The following is a 19,220-nucleotide window of genomic DNA, read 5'->3' as shown; positions in this document are numbered from 1 at the left end:
AATAGGGACACAACTCCAAAAGAGATAGAGGTGGGACAACGCCAAAGATAATTGGACTTAACAGGCACAAATCCATAGGGTATGTAACTTCCTCTTCTCACAAAAACAATCTGAAGAATTGTACAATATTCATAATTTCTCATCAAACCAGTTCTAAGCAATCAAAACTGACATCCAGATCGCATTGAGACAGATAGAACAGTTTAGTGGGACTTGCCGCAGCTAGCTAGTAATTAACTTGGAAGTCCGCAAAATAATAGCTTTCTCCCAATTAATTCGAAAACTATTATAGTGGGGACAGCATTTTGCGATTGTTCCAGTTAATGAAGTCAGCATAATATGCAGTTTCAAATTGAAGTTTTTTGACACGGAATGTGTGTGCAATCTTCATCAGCATAAATGCACTTTCTCTAGTCTTTGAGATTCTACGAATACCTAGTTCTCTGATATGCGCCTTTTATTTCGTCTGTTAACATACTTAACAGGATATTTTCTGGAGAGGTAAAAAATGAATTCCGACCATTGACGGAATCAATCACAATAAGATAAATTTTTGGAAAGTATCTTGATGCATTTTTTAAAATAAAACTATCAAAGGTCCCTTGCCAAAGCAGAAATAATGGGGTGGTTCCTTCAGTCAAAAGTACTACTTTTAGTCATTGAAATGGATAGAATGAGCAAAAAAAAAAAAAAAAAAAAACATAGACCCAGAAAATATTTTCATTTTCCCAACAGTTTTTTTTTAAATTTTTTTTTTTTTTTAAATGTCCGATTCTTCAAACAAGGCGTGGCCTTTATAACGTCACAAATGATGCACGTTCCCGCATCTTTCTACTACGTTTCCACGTTATGATAATCAAGCAGCGAATTAAAATAGCACTCTACGCTTGCTATCAACCATATCGTTGCCAATACACGTGAGCAAAGATGCGAATTAAATATTTAGCTGTATGAGTGGCAATACAGAATTGCATTTCATCATTTGTCATGTCATCGCCAAGAAATGTAAACAATGAAAGCTCAACGATTTAAGTATTTTTTTAAAAATATTAAACTCAAACAAATTATTTAAACAAGGGTCAGATCCTATGTTTTTAAGCATGCTCTTTCAGAAAAAAATACTTTTAAAATTTTGGAAACGACCCCATTGACTCACTGGCTTAAAATGCAGTAGTTTGTGTTAAGAAGTCACAAAATTCCCGCAGGAAGGCTAAACGTTCTGCGGAATTTAAAATATTTCGTAAATATTCCCATCATTTGATTTGTCTTACAAAAATCTAATAAAATTTAAGTCTTTTGCCAGAGCGGAAGACATTAACTCAGAGTTACGAAATTTCACAAAGTAATTAGTGTTAGGTCGTCACAAATTTTCCGCACTAAGGTTAAATGTTCTGCAGAATTTCGATTTTTTTCAGCCCAACCTAGTGTATATGTTATCAAAAATGTATAAATAAATTACTAAAGACTCATATTGGGCTGGCCCACGCGAATCAAGTTTTGCTATTAAAACTGTCCACTCTTATTGAAACTAAAGAGTCAGGGAAGTATGCAACGTAACCTTGTTCCCATGAGAAACACTGTAGTTAAAGCATGTGTGATTTTTCAGTTAAACAAATGAATACAGTCGGACCTCCATATATCGAAGTAGCAAATTGCCAGAAAAAAATCCGATATATAGAAACGATCTTATTTTATCATAAAAATCTCCTAAATCATTAAAATTACAGCTAATTTTCGTGTATGAAACCCAATTTCTAATTTATATGAGCATCGGATTAAATGAAGGTTAATAACTAAAAAATTAACAGAAATTACATTTTTGCGCCTTATGCACATTCACTCTTCGGCAATTCAACTTGATCCGCAGCACTAAGGGATTTTCGTATTGACAATGTAATCGAGAGAAAAGTAAAAAATCAATCTACTTAACTTAAATGATTTTTACTGACGCTAAAAAGACTAGGAATGATAATTAAGAGACAAAAGGGATAACTTGAAACTGATTTTACAGTGTCACTTGTTACAACTAAGATTTAAAATAATCTTGAGGGAACTTAAGAACTTCAGAACGATACAACGACCTATCTACACACCCCTCAACCCAGATTCGTTATGAGTTTCGTAGCAACCTTTAGTGGACATAGTGTTCTACTTTAACCTTCATTTTTCATGAGACGAACAGTCTAAAAGTGGAAAACAAAATCTACAAATGTCTCAAATTTTTTTTTCGATATATAGAGATTTTTTCGATATATAGAAACAATTTTCCTATGTAATGAACATAGAAATTTGCTGGGATTTCGATATATAGAAAATTTCGATGTGTGGAAGTTCGATATATAGAGGTTCGACTGTAATTCTTTATCGGGAAAAATTCTTCTCAAAACTCTGAGTACCAGAAACTTAGTCAAATGTTTGTCTATTTTGCAGCATTGGAAGGTTCCCTACCATCGTCATTTCATATCTCGTCACAGTTGCGAGTTTACTACTCTCTCTTCTCTCTACTTCCTACTCGATGTTCGCCATTCTCAGGTTCTTTCAAGCTTTTGGGAGAACGGGTCTCACCACCGTCGGATTTGTGCTCTGTAAGTTGATGTCTTTCTTTTATGAAAACACACTCGCGTATATCCAATCTTACATGCACTATCAAATCAATTAAGAAACATTTTCACTTCCAAGGGGATGGTAAAATTTTCAGAATGGTTATTAAGGCATGGATGGATACAGAATGCCAGTTTAGAGGGCTCATACTGAGGAATGACACCCCCCCCCCCCTCAGCTACGAACGACGGTTTTGGGTGCGAAAAATTTCTGAAACTGCTTGAGTGTCAATGAAAAGCACCAACTCGGCCAGGAATATTGTACCTAATAGGACAAAAATGTTACTAATTAATTTCATAAGCAATTAAAAGAAGTAAGGTAGGTGCGGGTAATAAGGCCTACCTAAGGGAGATTTGGAATAAAATGGAAAGAAAAGGATCCGAATCAGCAAATTTCAAATTTAATTAAAGTACCATTCAATTACTACACGAAAATAACAAAAAACGGCCTTTCTTGCCGAAAACAAACATAAAATTAATTATTTGAAAAAACCTTGCAATTAAGCCTTATTATACTACGGTAGGGTAATAAGACCTAATATTTTAACACTCGTAAATAATCAAAATAAGCTATTAACATTGGTAATTGAGATCATTTGTAATATCCTTAAGCATTACTCATGCTGAAAATCTTCAAAAATTAACAGCCGTCAGGGCACTCAAAAATATCTTCGTCATCGGCTGTCAAACCGACGCAGTGCTCATGATACCACCTGTTGCATTTTGAACAGGGCCTCATGTCATGTTTTATCCTCCTCACAAGCGTGACAGTACCAACTAGCATCGTTTTTTTTTTTGGTATTTTTTTAATCGTCTTTCTTTGAGGGTTGACGTCATTTTTTTGCTTTTTTCTCTTTTCTATATTCTTCAAACAGTTCTTTGAGAACTTTAATTCCTCGATAATTAATAGATTTTCTTCTTAAAATTGATGTTTTTTCAGTATTTTTCACTGGAGTACGCATAAACTCCTGAAAAGCTTTTTTTTTTAGTTGAGCTAGTGGTACATTGTCCTCTTCATCGTCCGAACTAGAACCGTAAACAATGCCGTACGTCGTTCCAGGAAGTTTGTTTGGGGTACTATTAATTATTTCATCTTATGCTGTCGATGTGGAAGGCCTTGGGGTTATTGGTGTGAGGGAGGTGCGAGGTTGCGAATTTTTTTCTTGAAATTTGTCAGCTTCGGGAGCTGGAATTTCTGTTAATACAGACGGAGCAAAAGCTGTTTCTGAAATAGCCTGTGGATTCAATGGATACAAACCAGTGGCTTTAAAGCCGCTTGTATGTTACTATGTGTCATGCATTTAGACCAGACATTTGAAAGAATAACATTAAACCGTGCCTTGGTGAGCTTTTTGTCTGGGTTTTGTTCCATAAATGATAAAACTTCTGCACATCCCAGTGGTGTTCAAATGATCGATAGACGGCTTTATCAAGGGGTTGGAGTTCATGAGTGGTGTTCGAAGGTAAACAGTATAATGATATATCGAGAGAATCGGCGACTTCAACGATTGTTAAGTCTAGGTGACAAGCCGCTCCATCAAATATTAAAAGGGACTCTCCTGCACTTTTAAATCTAGATAGGTGCTTTAGAAATTCTATAAAAAGTTCATTAGTCATATAACCCTTAGTAGATTTTTCTACCAAAGAACCCGGTGGCAAATTGTCATATAATTCTGCCTTCAACCGTTTGCCTTTAAATATTATCATTGGTGGTATAGCAGTACCAAGTGCATTTACACATCCAGCTATTGTGACACTTTCAGCGTGTTCCGAAGATTGTAAATGCACTCTTTTAGTCCCCTTCTTTGCCAAAACAGTCTGCTGGTGGTGAATTGTGAGACGGCAGCCTTTCTCATCCATGTTGTATATTCTTTCAGGATGACTTCTCAAGTCCAGATTATCATAAATTTCATTCAGTATGTTAAAGTGATCATTAACGATAAATTTGTTAAGCTTTTGAGCTCTGGCCGGGTTCATAAATTGAACTTTTCGTCTAAATATTTCCGGGTGTCTTTTCATAAATGCTTTAAACCAATCTTTACCAGCAACTTTAGCAAGTTTATTAAAATTATGCTTTATGTTATTAAGCTCACAAAATTTATAAACCAAGCGTCGGGGAATACGTGGTGTCACAGGCAACCCTGCAAACCTCAAAATTCTGATGACAAGATCAGCTTCCTGGTCATCACTGAGAATAGATTTTCTACCAAGTGTTTTTTTTTTCAAACTTCCGGTCTGGAGATGGTGTCTAATGGTTCTCCTGGGAACATTATACCTCACAGCTGCTTTATATGAGCTCAGCATACCTCTTCTTACTGCTTGGACAGCCGACACTAAGTCATTATCAGACCACAGTGCTCGTTTGGGGGGCATCGTGATGTAGGCACTAAAATAAGAATGAACCCAGTCGTAAACAGCCGCAATTACTAATAAACACTCATATCATGTTGAGAAAGGTTCAAAATAAGATGCACAGCTGAAAAACTACGTTACAAAAAAAGGAGTATAATAAGGCCTACGGTCAACTTTCGTAGGCCTTATTAGCCGCTGACGTTGAATTTAAAAAAATACAAAAAAAAAAAAAAAAAAAACAATAATTCGATCATATTATTTCACTCAGACATGAAATATCGATAGAAGCATTCAAAAGACAGATAACTTTAGCGCAAAACTATGCATAAAAGTATGATATTACAAAAATTACTTACATTTCAATCTGACGATTTTTTATGATTCGTGTCTTACAAGCGTTCCGTGAAAATGAATCTGGGCTCGCTGGTCAAAACAACTGAGCATGGCGTTGCGACCAGTTTCAGGTGCCATCTGGGAGTGTAAACTATCTTCGATAGCGTTTTTGAGCGGCTACAACCATTTTAAATTATATTTTCGCTGTTTAGGCCTTATTACCCGACAGGCCTTAATACCCGCACCTACCTTAGTTTTTAAATGTTTGCTAATTAATTTCAAACCTTATAAAATTAATTAGTAATAATTAGTAATAAAACATTACTAATTAATTTCATAAGCATCTAAAAGAAGTAGTTTTTTAAATGTTTATTTTTAAAAATGTTCAATGAATTAAAAAGATTATTGCAGTCGTTTACATTTTACTCATAAATTTTTGAGCAGAATGGGAGTATAATAGTGCCGATGATTTGGGTGGGTGGGTGGGGGGTCATAACCCCCATGGTTCTCCTCCTGTATCAGCAACTCTATTAAGAAACTAGATACAAAATACCGACAGCCCGATTATGACCTCCAGAGACTGCAGTTTCGTCCTTGACCCATCAGTCTGGAATAGTTCAATACTCGAGCTGGAGGCAGATGTCATCTCGTTAAAGCTGAGAGTTCCAATAAACTGGTAGCTAAAATAAATTCAGTACACCAGCGAGAATCCGCAGCAATGGTGTGGTTCAACTCGTTCATTGAAGGCAAAGCTTTGGTCATAAGCAGCTAGTTACCACCAGCTCGGTTATTGACTATTCCAGACAGATGCGTTCATAACAAGAAGAAAACTCCAGTCTCTGGATGCGGGCTGGCGATACTTTGCAAGTAGTTCTGCCCTATCCCTGGTTTACAGACAGTAACTTACAGCTTATATTACGGAATCAGTTCTGTTATTGATTTTGAATTTATGTGCGCAAAACCACTACTACTTGCATGCTGCCCTGAGCATATAAATAGCAGTACCTACATTTTTTTTCACTTTTTGTTCTTTTGCATTTTTGTCATTATTAAAGACTATTTCTTAGCTTACATTCTCTGTCATAATCCCTGCGTTTTGTTTCCGGTTTTTAACTGTTGCCAGAAACAATGAAAAATAATGGTAATTATAAAGTTAAAATATTTCCGCTTTTTAATTGTTGCCAAAAAAAAAAAAGAAAAATGAATAAATAAATATTTAATAAATTTTAAAAAGTAATTTCAAGGCTGAACTTAAGCAAACATATATTTGTACGTATTTTAAAAAGCTTTTTTTTTTCATTATAGTCATTTAAAATTGCTTTTAAATTCGGACATGCAATGTATTGAAAAGAAATTAATGATAAATATAAGCTGTTCTTTTTATGCGCAATACATTTATATTAAATGGAAAAATATTTTTTTTCCTCTTAATAACAGGAAAATATGTTTTAAATTTAAAAAAAGTTTTCCCTCAACAAATTTACAAATAGCTTATAGAAATAGTCTTAAAAATTAAAAAAAAAAAAAACATTTTTTTATATTTTATTTATTTTAATGCATCTTTATTGTATAAACTTGTTTAGTTGGTTTCCGTTGAAAACGAAGCATGAAAAGAAAGTCAAATTTTTCCAGTGTTTGTAGGGAAGCAAAAAACGCGTTTCTTCAAATATCTCAAAAACTCAAATTTGTAGATATTGCTTACAGCAGCATGATATTTGACATTTTACTTATTGCCATTTGACATTTTACTTACAAGTTGTACAAAACCTGGGCATTGACTTTGAAAGTTTTACAGTACCACGCTGTATGGAAAAAAGATGAATATTCCAACTTATATGTACGTAGTTTTTCAGCAAATAAGCTTTGAACTAGCTGCGTCGCCAGGCTTTGCACGCTCTACCTCGAAAATAAAAGTATGTCAAGTGACGGGTGTTCAACAATCAGGCTTGATCAAAAAGAAAAAAGAAAAGAAAATCAGTAAAATTTTGCCGCAGATTACGGAGAAATAACCAAAAAGGAAACATTTTAAATCCCCCAATTAAGGGGAAAAGCCTCAACCCAAAATTTTATTTGTTCACATTGGAGAAAAAAAAAATACCAACACAGATCTTTCTTCTCAATGATTTTCTAAAAGCATTGTTACGGAAAGTTGAGATGAAGCACTGAATAGTAATTTGAATGGAGGAAAGACTTCGAAACATAGAAATTTTATGTCGAAATCTAAGTCTCAAAATTAATATATATATAGTTTTTAATTGATACCTCCACTAATTATTATCGAAGAATTATGTTAAATAGCCAAACATAAAGACGGGACGATTACGAATCCATCGATATCTGGTTCGATGGTCAGTTCACTGTCGTTTGGTAACTTAGACATAGATACATACATACATAGATACATATGCTCAGTTTTTAACTATATAAGATTAATCCTGAATTTAATCTTGAATTTTGAAAACTATGTGAGTTTCGTTTGTATTTAGTATGTTTCGTAACGTGTCTTTCATGGGCATTTAAAATGGAATTTAATAACTTAAGATATTTCTAAGAATTACAACGCAATGAAAACTCAAAATGAATCAATTTTTAAGATGTTGAAGCTGCTACAATCTCAGTTAATAGCCTGTTTTAGATATTTAAAAGTAAAACAAACATTTTAAGAAAAATTTGGAAACTAGTTAACTTTTTATCGTTTTTTCACGCATACCGAGCACATTTCAAAAGCATGTTTCTCTGTTTCAGTAATGGAAATCATAGGATCTGCTCATCGGACTAATGTAGGAATGGCAATTCAGCTCGGATGGAGCACAGGTCTCTTCTTTTTAGCTGGCATTGGTTTTTTTTTCCGACATTGGTTTTGGTTCCAAGTTGCTATTGCAGTTCCCATTTTACCTCTTGCTATCGGCTACAAGTGAGTATCAAGATTGAATGGAATTCCCTATTTCAACATTTCTTCAAAACTAATAAGTTCAAATATTTTTTAACTTTTGTTCTTAGTTTTCATTTTAACCCGTTTTATCTTTCGTACCTGCAGGAGTGCCCATCATCCCTCCGAGGGCAGTGGCGCTCCCAAAATATTAGAAAGAGCTCCCCAAGAGCTAGACCGACCCCCCCCCCCCTCCACACAAATAAAGAGTAAAATACTCTTCAAAACACGCTTCAAAAAGTTCAGTGGCACAGTCTATACCATGACCCCCTCCCCCCTCCTCCCGCGCTTCCTGTTAGGCAGTAGGCACCCCTGCTACTTCGTCCCTTGCTTAAACAAATAAAGAATACCCGTAGTCTAGTCAATGAGTGCTCAAAACAAGGGTGTAGCGTGCATGGAATATGCGATAATTTTAGGATTCAGAATATTGTTAGGGGTAGTTAGTAGTAAACATACTAAAAGTCCCCGACCCTAGGGGGTGAGCTAAAGGTGGGAGGGAGGGGGGGGAAGAAATTTTTGGGTTTTACAAATAAAAATACAAAAGTGACGATCAGCAACAGGCTCTGAGTCTGAGCCCAGCTAGGCTGGTCCTAGTCAATTTACAATCCCCAGTGAAGATCAATGGCCCTCTTAAAACTATCTACTCCCTTGCTCATTACCACCTCTTCCGGTAAGCTGTTCCAAGGTTCTACTACCCTGCTAAAATAATAATTTTTCCTAATATCCATGTTAGCCTGAGATTTAAATAGCTTAAAACAATGACCCCTTGTCCTGTTTTCAGTGCTAAACTTCAGCCCCGTAACATCTTTCATTTTAATAAATTTAAACAACTGAATCATGTCCCCTCGGTCTCTTCTTTGCTCAAGACTGTACATTTTTAGCCTTCTAAGCCTGGAGTCATAGTCTAAGTGAGAAAGTCCATTTATTAGCCTTGTAGCCCGCCTTTGAACCCTTTCCAATACATTGATGTCTTTCTTAAGATAAGGAGACCAAAACTGAACAGCATACTCCAAATGAGATCATACCAAACTTCTATATAAGGGCAGAAGAACTTCTTTAGATTTTTTGTTTGAAATAGATCTATTGATAAACCCAAGCGTCTTATTGGCTTTGTTACTAGCTATGCTGCATTGTTGATAAAACTTTAAATCCTGACTTATTAGGACGCCCAGATCAATAACTTTTCCCGCACTCCCTTTAGACCCTTTCTTGAAGAGCTGTGTAATGTTAGCCAGCTTCCAATCCTCTGGCACTGTTCCCGAGTTATAAGAAGCATTGAAAATATTTACAGTTACATCTGTTAATTCCTCTGCACATTCAACTAAAATTTTTGGATAAATATTATCTGTTCCCGGAGCCTTAGTCTCTTTAATTTTTTTCAAATGAAGTAAAACGTTATCCCTGGAAAATACTAAGTTCTCAAGCTGTACTATAGTTTGTGTCTTACTGGTGTCAACTGTTGAGATACAGTTATCGTTAAAAACACTTGAAAGAAAGTTATTAAGAACATTAGCAATATCACTATCGTACTGAATTAAAATTCCGTGCACATCAACCAGTGGCCCAATATGACTATTTCGAACTTTCCCCGAACTAGCGTTTGCAAAAAACCTCTTAGGATTCCTATCTATGTAATCTGCCAGTCTTTGCTCCAACTCTCTTTTCTGAATCCGTACCAAATGCTTAAATTTACGCCTTGCCTTACAATATTGGAGCCTATCTGCACAGTAACCAGTTTCTTTAAACCTATGCAAAGCGGCTTGCTTGTAATTTAGAGCGTCTTTAATTTCCCTGGAGAACCACATCGGCCAAATTTTTGTGTTGACACCCTTTCTCCTGAAGGGAACATGATCCCCGACCGTTTTCGCTAGATTTTCCTTAAACTCTGCCCACTGAAGATTCACATCGCTATTGTCCAATCCGGAAGAAAAAACTGCTTTCAAACTCTGCCTAAGTGCCACAAAATCAGTATTTCTGAAATTGGGTACAAACCTAAAATTCTCTACTTTGTGCATATCAAATTTAATCCTAACCCTAATACTGTTGTGGTCGCTATCTCCAATGTGTTCCCCTACACACAACCCTTGAACAGAAACTTCCATGTCACAGAAAACTAGATCCAAAATCACGCCCTGTCTAGTACCCTGAGTTACAATTTGATCTAAGAAACAGTAACCAATTACTTTCAAAAATTCCTCTTCTCTGCTATTACTGTGGTAAAAATTATTCCAAGCAATTCCTTTAAAATTAAATTATCCCGTTATGATGACTGACCCCTTGCTTGAAATGTCACTAATAATACTACACATCTGTTCATCTTGACCCTGGCTTAAGTTGGGTGGCCTATAAATGCTCCCTAAACGTAATTTTCTGCCCTTATTGCTCATCAACTCCAGCCAAATCATATCAATCTCATTAGGTTTATCATTAATTACCAATTCATTGCAAGTTAAAGTGTCTCTGACATAAAATAAAACCCCACCACCTCTTTTACCTACTCTATCTTGTCTAAACAAATTATACCCAGCAATAGATAATAAATCAGCATCATTTTCGGTAGCCCATGTCTCGGTAACTCCAATAATATCCAACCTCTCGTCTATTATTATGCTCTTTTCAACTCTTCGTTATTCTTGATACTACGAGCATTGGTATAAAAAACTTTAAGTAAGCTCATCTTACTTTTATTTAATGCTGTGCGATTATTTGAATCCCAACTGTTAAAATCTTTTCTCTTATTAGCCACCCTATTTCCGTTTCTACTAAAATCCCAATAGTCCCCTTTCGAATTCTGCTCCTTAAACTATGCCCCCCATTCCAACTTAGTTTTTTGATTCTGAAGCCTCTAAAACTAATCCACTAACCAAATGTCGGAAACTATGGAAAAAATGCGTTTGAAATAAAAATTCAAGCTAAATAAACTTCCTACGAAGCTGTTTCTACATATATTTGTCAAATTTCCAATATTTTTTCGGGTATGTGTTGTGAAAAATCGATGTTTTTTGGAAAAATTCTCTCTTTTTGTCAAACATTTGCTCTTTGTGCCTTCCATGGTGTGTATTCATAAAAACTGTCATGGAAAAGTTGTAGAGCTTTAGATTTCCTTCAATTTGATATGCCGTTTTGTTATATTTTATTCAACCAATGAAAAGTTACAGAATTTCAAACAAGCATTTTCATGGCAAAAAAATGGAACACTTGCCATTCACAAATTTCAACCTGACTTGAAAGGATCGCGCACTTCCCCTTTCATCAATTAATTCTATAATCCTGATGGACAATAAAGAAATATTTGTGGATTACTACAACACAAATGATGTTTGAGGGGGGGGGTCGTGAAATTGTGACTTTGTGACAAGGAGAAGGAAAGAGTAAGAAGTGTGACATCAAGCATTTTTTAATCCGAATATGTTTATAAAAGTTAGTTTATGAAAAGACAAATGGAGAGGGGGGTCGAAAATGTTGAAAAAAAGTGTAACATCATTTATGGACAGCCCCTTTCCAAGAAATCGGACGGAGATTAGCAGAACTACGTATATGCAGTATGAATTAGCTCCATAACTCACGGAATTGTTAAACGAAAGTGAACTGAGGAAGTGCAGAAAGTCAGCACTTCCGCAGTAAGAAACTTGTTAGAAGTAATTAAAAAGCAAACATACTGAAAGTCCAAGACCGTGGGGAGGAGGGGCAAAGGTGGGAAGGGGGAGCCAAATTTTGTGGTTTTCGATTGTATCTCGGAAACGGCAGGAAAAATGTGTTTCCGAATAAAAGGGAAAATTAACTAAATTTATTGTGAAATTGTTTTCATACATATGTCATTCCAGTAGTTTTTTAGGTATGCGTTCTTGACAACCTTTTCGGGAAAAAAATATCTCGTTCTTATTGTCTCAGAGTCCACCGGCTGAACACTTGAACCGCAGATTCAAACCTGATACCAAAGGAATACGAAGAATATGCCTAATCACCGCGACACCCAACTGACAAACAATAAAAATTATGAAGTTCTAGCATGTACTCAATTCCATAATTCTTATTGAAATGAATATGAGACGCCATAGCATGATAATGAAACTTCCAGTAATAATATAAATAAGGTAAATAGCTGACCGGGGGCTCTTTTTCGAAATTTTAATTTTTATTACATTATTACTAATCATATTTTGAAAGTGTTTATATGGAATATGGACTGACAGTAATTAGAAAATGAAAATATCATCTTTAAGGTGACATCTTGGATTTATTCTGAGGCGGAAGGGTAATGTCACCAGCAGTGGAAAAGTTGTTCTAAAAAATTGGTAATGTATTGATGTCATCGTCGTCCCCTTTGTTATGGATAAATATTTTGATTCGTTGTTGCAACTGCCCTAGCAATGCAAGCTTGCAACAGAGTAGTTTAACGATGATTTTCGACAAGTGGCCTTTCGGTCACTTGTAGAAAAGCAATTTTTCAAAATCATCTTCAAGATTCCGTCAGGAGCAACATCCGATTCCGAGAGTTTTGGCACGAGTTGGTCATTCCTCCTTTCCCAAACCGCCAATCCGGTACTTCACCATTAAGTTCCTAGCTACAGGTGTACCTGGTGGTACGGTTGAGTTAGAGATCAATCTTGATGTTTGTAGCTTCTTTGATAAATGATCTGTAACGGAACTCGTTGAGGGACTTTTCTGTGGCTAGAGCACCACGCCATGAGAGATACATATGACCCCAGCAGTCTCAATGGATTCAGGGGAAGAACTGTTGATATATACCTTAAATACATGTAGTATGATTTTAGATTTCTAGTACATTTTGACAGCAGAATGTGGTGATCAGTTGGGGATTTGGCTATCAAGAGAACAACCAAGAGGACTTCCTTTCAAATGATAGCTACCGAAGAATTTTGCCATCTTTTGATAGCCGTCTTCGCAATATCGACGTCAACATCACTTAAATCTCGGAGCTTATTTGTCTCGTTTTTCAACAGCTTCATCATTAGCGGATTGGTCAACTGACTTGTTATTATGAAAGTTGGACAAAAATCTTCGTTTGTCGGTCGTTTCAATTTTCTAACTGACATTGATTTCCATATGGTTTATACAGTCGTCTCTTTTTGCTTAACAGTTTTGTAGACTATTTATACTCAGTAACAACAAATTAAATTAAATCAATGTCTTTATCAGTTTCCTTAAACAGTATGTATAGTGCTGACTTTCTGCACATCCTCAGTCCATCAATTCATACTGCATATACGTAATTCAAATCTTCGTCTGATTCCTTGGTAAAGTGCTGTGTGTGTGTGTGTGTGTGTGGCCATTAATAATGTCGCACATTTTCCCAACATTCCCCCCCCCCCCTCCCTTGTCACTAAGTTCGTTTTACAAGCTACTTTTCATAAACATGTTCGTATTTAAAAATGCTTTATGTCACACTTCTTACTCTTTCCTTCCCCCCTTGTCACAAAGTCTCAATTTCACAACCCCCCCCCCCTTACGTATTTAAAAATGCTTGATGTCACACTTCTTACTCTTTCCTTCCCCCCTTGTCACAAAGTCTCAATTTCACAACCCCCCCCCCCCCCTTACGTATTTAAAAATGCTTGATGTCACACTTCTTACTCTTTCCTTCCCCCCTTGTCACAATTTCACAACCCCCCCCCCTTAAACATCATTTGCGTTGTAGTAATCCACAAATATTTCTTTATTGTCCATCAGGATTGTCGAATTATTTGAGGAAAGAGAAAGTACGCGATCCTTTCAAGTCAATTTGAAATTTGTGAATGGCAAGTGTTCCATTTTTTGCCATGAAAGTGCATGTTTGAAATTCTTAAACTTTTATTGGTTGAATAAAATATAGCAAAATGGCATATCAAATTGAAGGAAATTTAAAGTTGTACAAATTTGTCACTGACAATTTTCATGAATACTGATCCTGGGACTCACTAAGAGCAAATGTTAGGCAAAAAGAGAGAATTTTTCCGAAAATCATCGATTTTTCATAACATATAACAGAAATATTATTGTAAATTTGACAAATATGTGTAGAAACAGTTTTTTAGGAAGTTTATTTAGCTTGAATTTTTATTTTAAACGCATTTTTTCTACCGTTTCCCACATTTTCTCGAAAAACCCAAAATTTTCTGCCCCCCTCCCTCCCACCTTTAGTTCACCCCCTAGGGTTGGGGACTTTTTGTATGTTTACCTACTAACAACCCCTAACAATATTCTGGAGTCAAAAATTATCGCATATTCCATGCATGCTACAATGTGTTCATTGACTGGACTACCGTATCTGTTTGAAAACAGTAAGTGCAATTGCTACAGGGCGCGAAACACTATCTCGGAGATTTGAAATGCTATTGGAAATTATCAAGAGAATATACATAAAAGTTTAAAAATATGGTAATAAAATAAAGAAAGAAATATATAAAATTTTACATAAAAATATTTTAGGCTTTAGTAACAGCTAGCATATCAAATTCAAATGCCTGAGAACAGACACGCTATAAACACACACAAACAAAAAAATGTGTCAAAAAAGAAGTAAGCAACAACGTGTTCAAAAGTGAAAGGATAGGTCAGTTTCGCCAACACGAAATCCCCCCCCTCCCTGTTTTTCAGTTTCAACCATACATTTTGATATATTTAAAGGGGGGGGGGATTTGAAATTTCGGCAAAAGTGGAGATAAACCAATAGTTTTAAAGAGTCAAAACACATGCTGTGTAAAGTTACAATTTTATGTTAGTCACTGTGCAACAATGATCCATCGAAGTAAAAATTTAAAACGTCTCATCAAATTTTATTTTAAAAACTGTTAAGCAATATTTTTAAATTAATAGCTCTTTCAATCTTAGATACATACCGGAATCTCCTCGGTGGCTACTCATGCAGAGAAAATACAAGAAGCTGGAAAAAGTACTCGAAACCGCAGCAGTGATGAATAAAAAAGAAATAAAATGTGACATGAAAGATTTGATTACTAATAAGTTTGCAGTATCGGTAAGTAAGTTTTGAATAAAGGTTAATATTTTAACATACTGAAAGAAAGATTTGATTTTTAAGGGCAATATTGTTTAGTTTCTTTTTTTTTTTTTTTTTTTTTTTGAGCAATCACGATTGCTTATTGTTCTTACTTGACCGCCCTTGGCGTTGCGGTTCCTTTTTCAGCTTGGACCAGGGGCCTCTGCAGCACCACCGCCCACCGGCCTCTGCAGGCGCGTCGGAATCCGCTTTACCTGGTCGGAGGCGTCCATGTCCTGTGCACATACATGGTCACACACATACATAGTCACACACATACACACTCACATATACACACACGAATACGTACATACACACAGGTCTACGCACACATACAGGCCTACACATGCATGCACGCGCGACTACGCACACACACACACACAACTACACACACGTTACCGTCCAGGAAGAAGGGCAAGCTTGGGGGGACAAGAGCCGTTTGTAGAAACAATAACTCCAATGAGTAGGGCCCTGTTGTAACTCGTGATTGCGAAATACATAATTTGAATTCAATATGTCAGTATTCAAATTAATTCAATTTCTTTTTTTTTTTTTTTGTCACTTTCAGTGAAATATTCTATTCTGAGAATTAATTTTTGCTATGTTACCTGAGTAAACACATCAGATTCATGAAATTAAGAAAACAGAAAGCTTGCCTGACCATTGGCGTGCGAAGGATTTTCTAAAATGGGACGGTTAATTTTTCCCAGACCCGTTTTATAAACCCGTTTTGATGCCTCCCAAAGTATCCCAAGTATAAAATTGAAGCTAATACAGTGTTACAATGTCAGTGCTAATGGCGGATACAAGAGAGGGGGCTCATGGGGGGTCATGACCCCCCCCCCAAACTTGCGGTAATATTTGAATGTTTGCTTGGAAAAATAAAAAAAAAATGCCGAAATCATGAGAAAAGGTAAATGTGTTTTTGAATTCATTTTTTAGAGCATTAAAGAAGTGATGGATACAAAGAAGGTGGGAGGGCATGGGAGTCGTGATCTCCCCTCCCCAATCTCCGACAAAACTTTTTAATCTTTTGTAAGGTTTATTGCATTTGAGTAGTGAAAATGATTGCTTGAAAAAGAAAGAAAAGAAAACTTGATCGAAACCACAAAAAAGAGTAATAAATAATTTTTTAATTCCCCCCTTTTTTTAGGGGTACGTATTACATGTCACTTCTCTATTTATTGGAAGGCAGTAACATAGCTTTGCTTGAGACAGTCTGTCTTCAGGCGCCAGTATAATGAAAGAAAAGAAGTGCTTGCCGCCCGATCGCTTTTTATAGAACAAATTTAATCGCCGAAAGTTATAATAATGCGTAAATATTTTTTGTGTAAAGTTTCCGTAAATTATCATTCTTTTCTGTTGTGATTTAGACTTAGTTATTCGGGCAAGAAATGTAAAATTTTAGTGTCATGTTTGCCCAAAACCTCGTCATACGAGGCTTCCCGTAAATTGGCCCATCGTATTAGACGGAGACTGTACTGAAAAAATTCGCGTTTGTTAGAAAAAGGACTACCAATAACAAAAACAATGAAGCGTTCGGATGACAAAACATTGTTGTCTTTTCTGAAAAGTTGAAAAGAAACTTATGAACCCAAAACCGGTGGAAACGTATTCGGAGTTCTTGTATCCGACTCGGAGACTGCGACGTTTTCATTCGCCTCTGATTTTTTTCTACAATTGAAAAGAATTGGTGAGTATTCATTAATAATCCGAATTATATTCATAAAATATATAATTTTAAAGATGATTTTCGCAGCATTTATTACTATTATATTGAGTAAAGTTTTATTGTCTTTTTCTGCGTACAACATGGATGTGTCAAGTATTATTTAAATTTATAATCAATGATGGATGTGTGTCCTGTGTCGAGTATTATGCTAATATTTAATCAATTTCTAAATTTATCATGTTCATAAAACATTTAACTTTTTTAAAAGATTTTCGTAGTACTTATTTATTGTTATGGGTTGGCTGGTGGTCCTACTGGTCTAGACAAATTAGAATACAACTTAACTAGGTCATTTTAATGTATTGAATTATTATTAACTAATTTTATCTAATAGTAATTTAAGTTTTTAATTTATTTTTGTTAAAATTAATTGAGTTTGCAACCAACTAATTTCCGATTTTGTGCCTTTGTTGACATCTAAAGAATCCGAAGTTCAAGAAAATTGTTGCAAGTAAGACGATTTTCTTGAGCATGACCTCCTTCCCCTTCCTAAAATGAATCCCCTTCCCCTCCCACTGGCCCGGGCCGGACAAGTTTTTTTTCTGGAGCAAATGCTTTCCTTTTTTGCAATACTTCCTTTTTTGTAAAAGAAAGTATTGTTCAATCGTTGATTTTCAAAGCTTTCAAAATTTATGAACATTTTTATTAAACGGTTTAAATTGAATGGAAAATAGTTACACTGCTTCTTTAATATCAGTTTATTACATTTGGAATTTGTGTACTCAAGCGATAAATTCTAGTTGGGTATAAATTATCTGGTTATAACAATAGTTAAACTTCAATTTATTTTCTGTTCAAGAATCTCAAAACACAGTTTCGACCATCTATTGCAATCTGACGAATACTATTCTTTATCTTTACTAATAATAAAGCAGAAAGTCTCTCTGTCCGGAGGATGTCTGGATGTCTGTAGGATGTTTGTAGGATGTCTGGATGTCTGTGACGCGCATAGCGCCTAAACCGTTCAGCCGATTTTCATGAAATTTGGCACAAAGTTAGTATGTAGCATGGGAATGTGCACCTCGAAGCGATTTTTCGAAAATTCGATGTGGTTCTTTTTTTATTCCAATTTTAAGAAAAAAACTATCATAAATTACGAAATTATCATAACGTTTAACTGTAACGTCGGCACAAGCCAATTGGCGAGAAAATTCACCATACATTATTTGTAAATATACAAGCGAACCAAAAGACCTTTAATTTTTCTATTACGGGCGAAGCCGTGCGGGTGCCATATAACATAAAGTTACATAAACTTATCGCAAAATAAAATAAAACACATTTCGCAAATCAAATACATTCATTTTAAAACGATGTTGTTCTCTCTCCCCCAATAGGCTGAAGGTGAGAAGGGAACAAGAAAAACTGTTCTTGATATCTTCAAGACACCGAAGATGCGAAATAGAGCGTTCAACATGATTTATTTGTGGTAAATAAATAGTTTAACTCTTTGAATCCTTATATACCTTCCTCATTAGTAAAAAATGAAGAGCAATTTCTCTGTAACATAAGTATCAGTTGTGGCACAAAACACCCTACAAATGCTCCAAATATGTTATTCTTGTTTTCATTGACTTAGTGAAGAACCAGGGTTTTCATATTTTTAGCAGATTTGAAAACTTAGCACGTAGGTGAACGGAAACCAACCGAACCCTTAGAAATATTTTAAAAGATGAAGGAAGTTTTTCCCATCTTTGCTTAAAACGAAAAATAAGACATTTTTAAAAAACTGTCCACAAGGGAAAGATTGATAAAAGGGGGGAGATTGACCAGCATGCCGGGAAATCCGAATTTCGAGGCATGTCAGATAACACTAGTCAACAAAAAAGAACTTTTTGTCTTCATCCTGGTTTTAAAAGGTCAATTCCTAATGATTTTTGGTCGAGAAAAACTAATATGGTAATGGATTTTTTTTTTATATGCTCTAGTTTTCAAGATACATAAAAGCCCACTGGAGAAATATGCACAGCAACCACACATGGATTTAAAGGTAATGTTAAAAAGAAAAAAAAAACCTGTGCAATACTTACAAACGCAAATACAAATGTGACGACGAGCAACAGGCTCTGGGCCCAGCTAGGCTGGTCCTAGTCAATTAATTAGTCCTCAATGAAGATCAATGGCCTTCTTAAAGCTATCCACCCCCTTTCTCATTACCGCCTCTTTCGGTAAGCTGTTCTAAGTGCCCACGACCCTACTAAAGTAGTAGTTTTTCCTGATTTCCAAGTTAACCTGAGATTCAAATAGCTTAAAACAATGACCCCTCATCCTGCTTTC

At 35.6% G+C, this 19,220-nt stretch overlaps 1 protein-coding gene across 1 annotated transcript in view; it reads left to right on the top strand.

Annotated features, from left to right (window-relative positions):
* Positions 1-19,220, top strand: part of LOC129222496 (organic cation transporter protein-like) — an 80,307-nt gene that overhangs the window by 43,405 nt on the left and 17,682 nt on the right. Inside the window, exons 4-7 of the mRNA XM_054857009.1 lie at positions 2,431-2,585; positions 8,031-8,199; positions 15,046-15,190; positions 18,281-18,372. Coding sequence (XP_054712984.1) covers positions 2,431-2,585; positions 8,031-8,199; positions 15,046-15,190; positions 18,281-18,372 — 561 coding nt within the window. The remainder of the gene's footprint in view (positions 1-2,430; positions 2,586-8,030; positions 8,200-15,045; positions 15,191-18,280; positions 18,373-19,220) is intronic.

This window comes from Uloborus diversus, chromosome 5, assembly GCF_026930045.1.
Source record: "Uloborus diversus isolate 005 chromosome 5, Udiv.v.3.1, whole genome shotgun sequence".
Taxonomy (NCBI): domain Eukaryota; kingdom Metazoa; phylum Arthropoda; class Arachnida; order Araneae; family Uloboridae; genus Uloborus; species Uloborus diversus.
The sequence above is the reverse complement of the archived record's forward strand: the minus strand, read 5'-3'. Positions and strand labels throughout refer to the sequence as shown.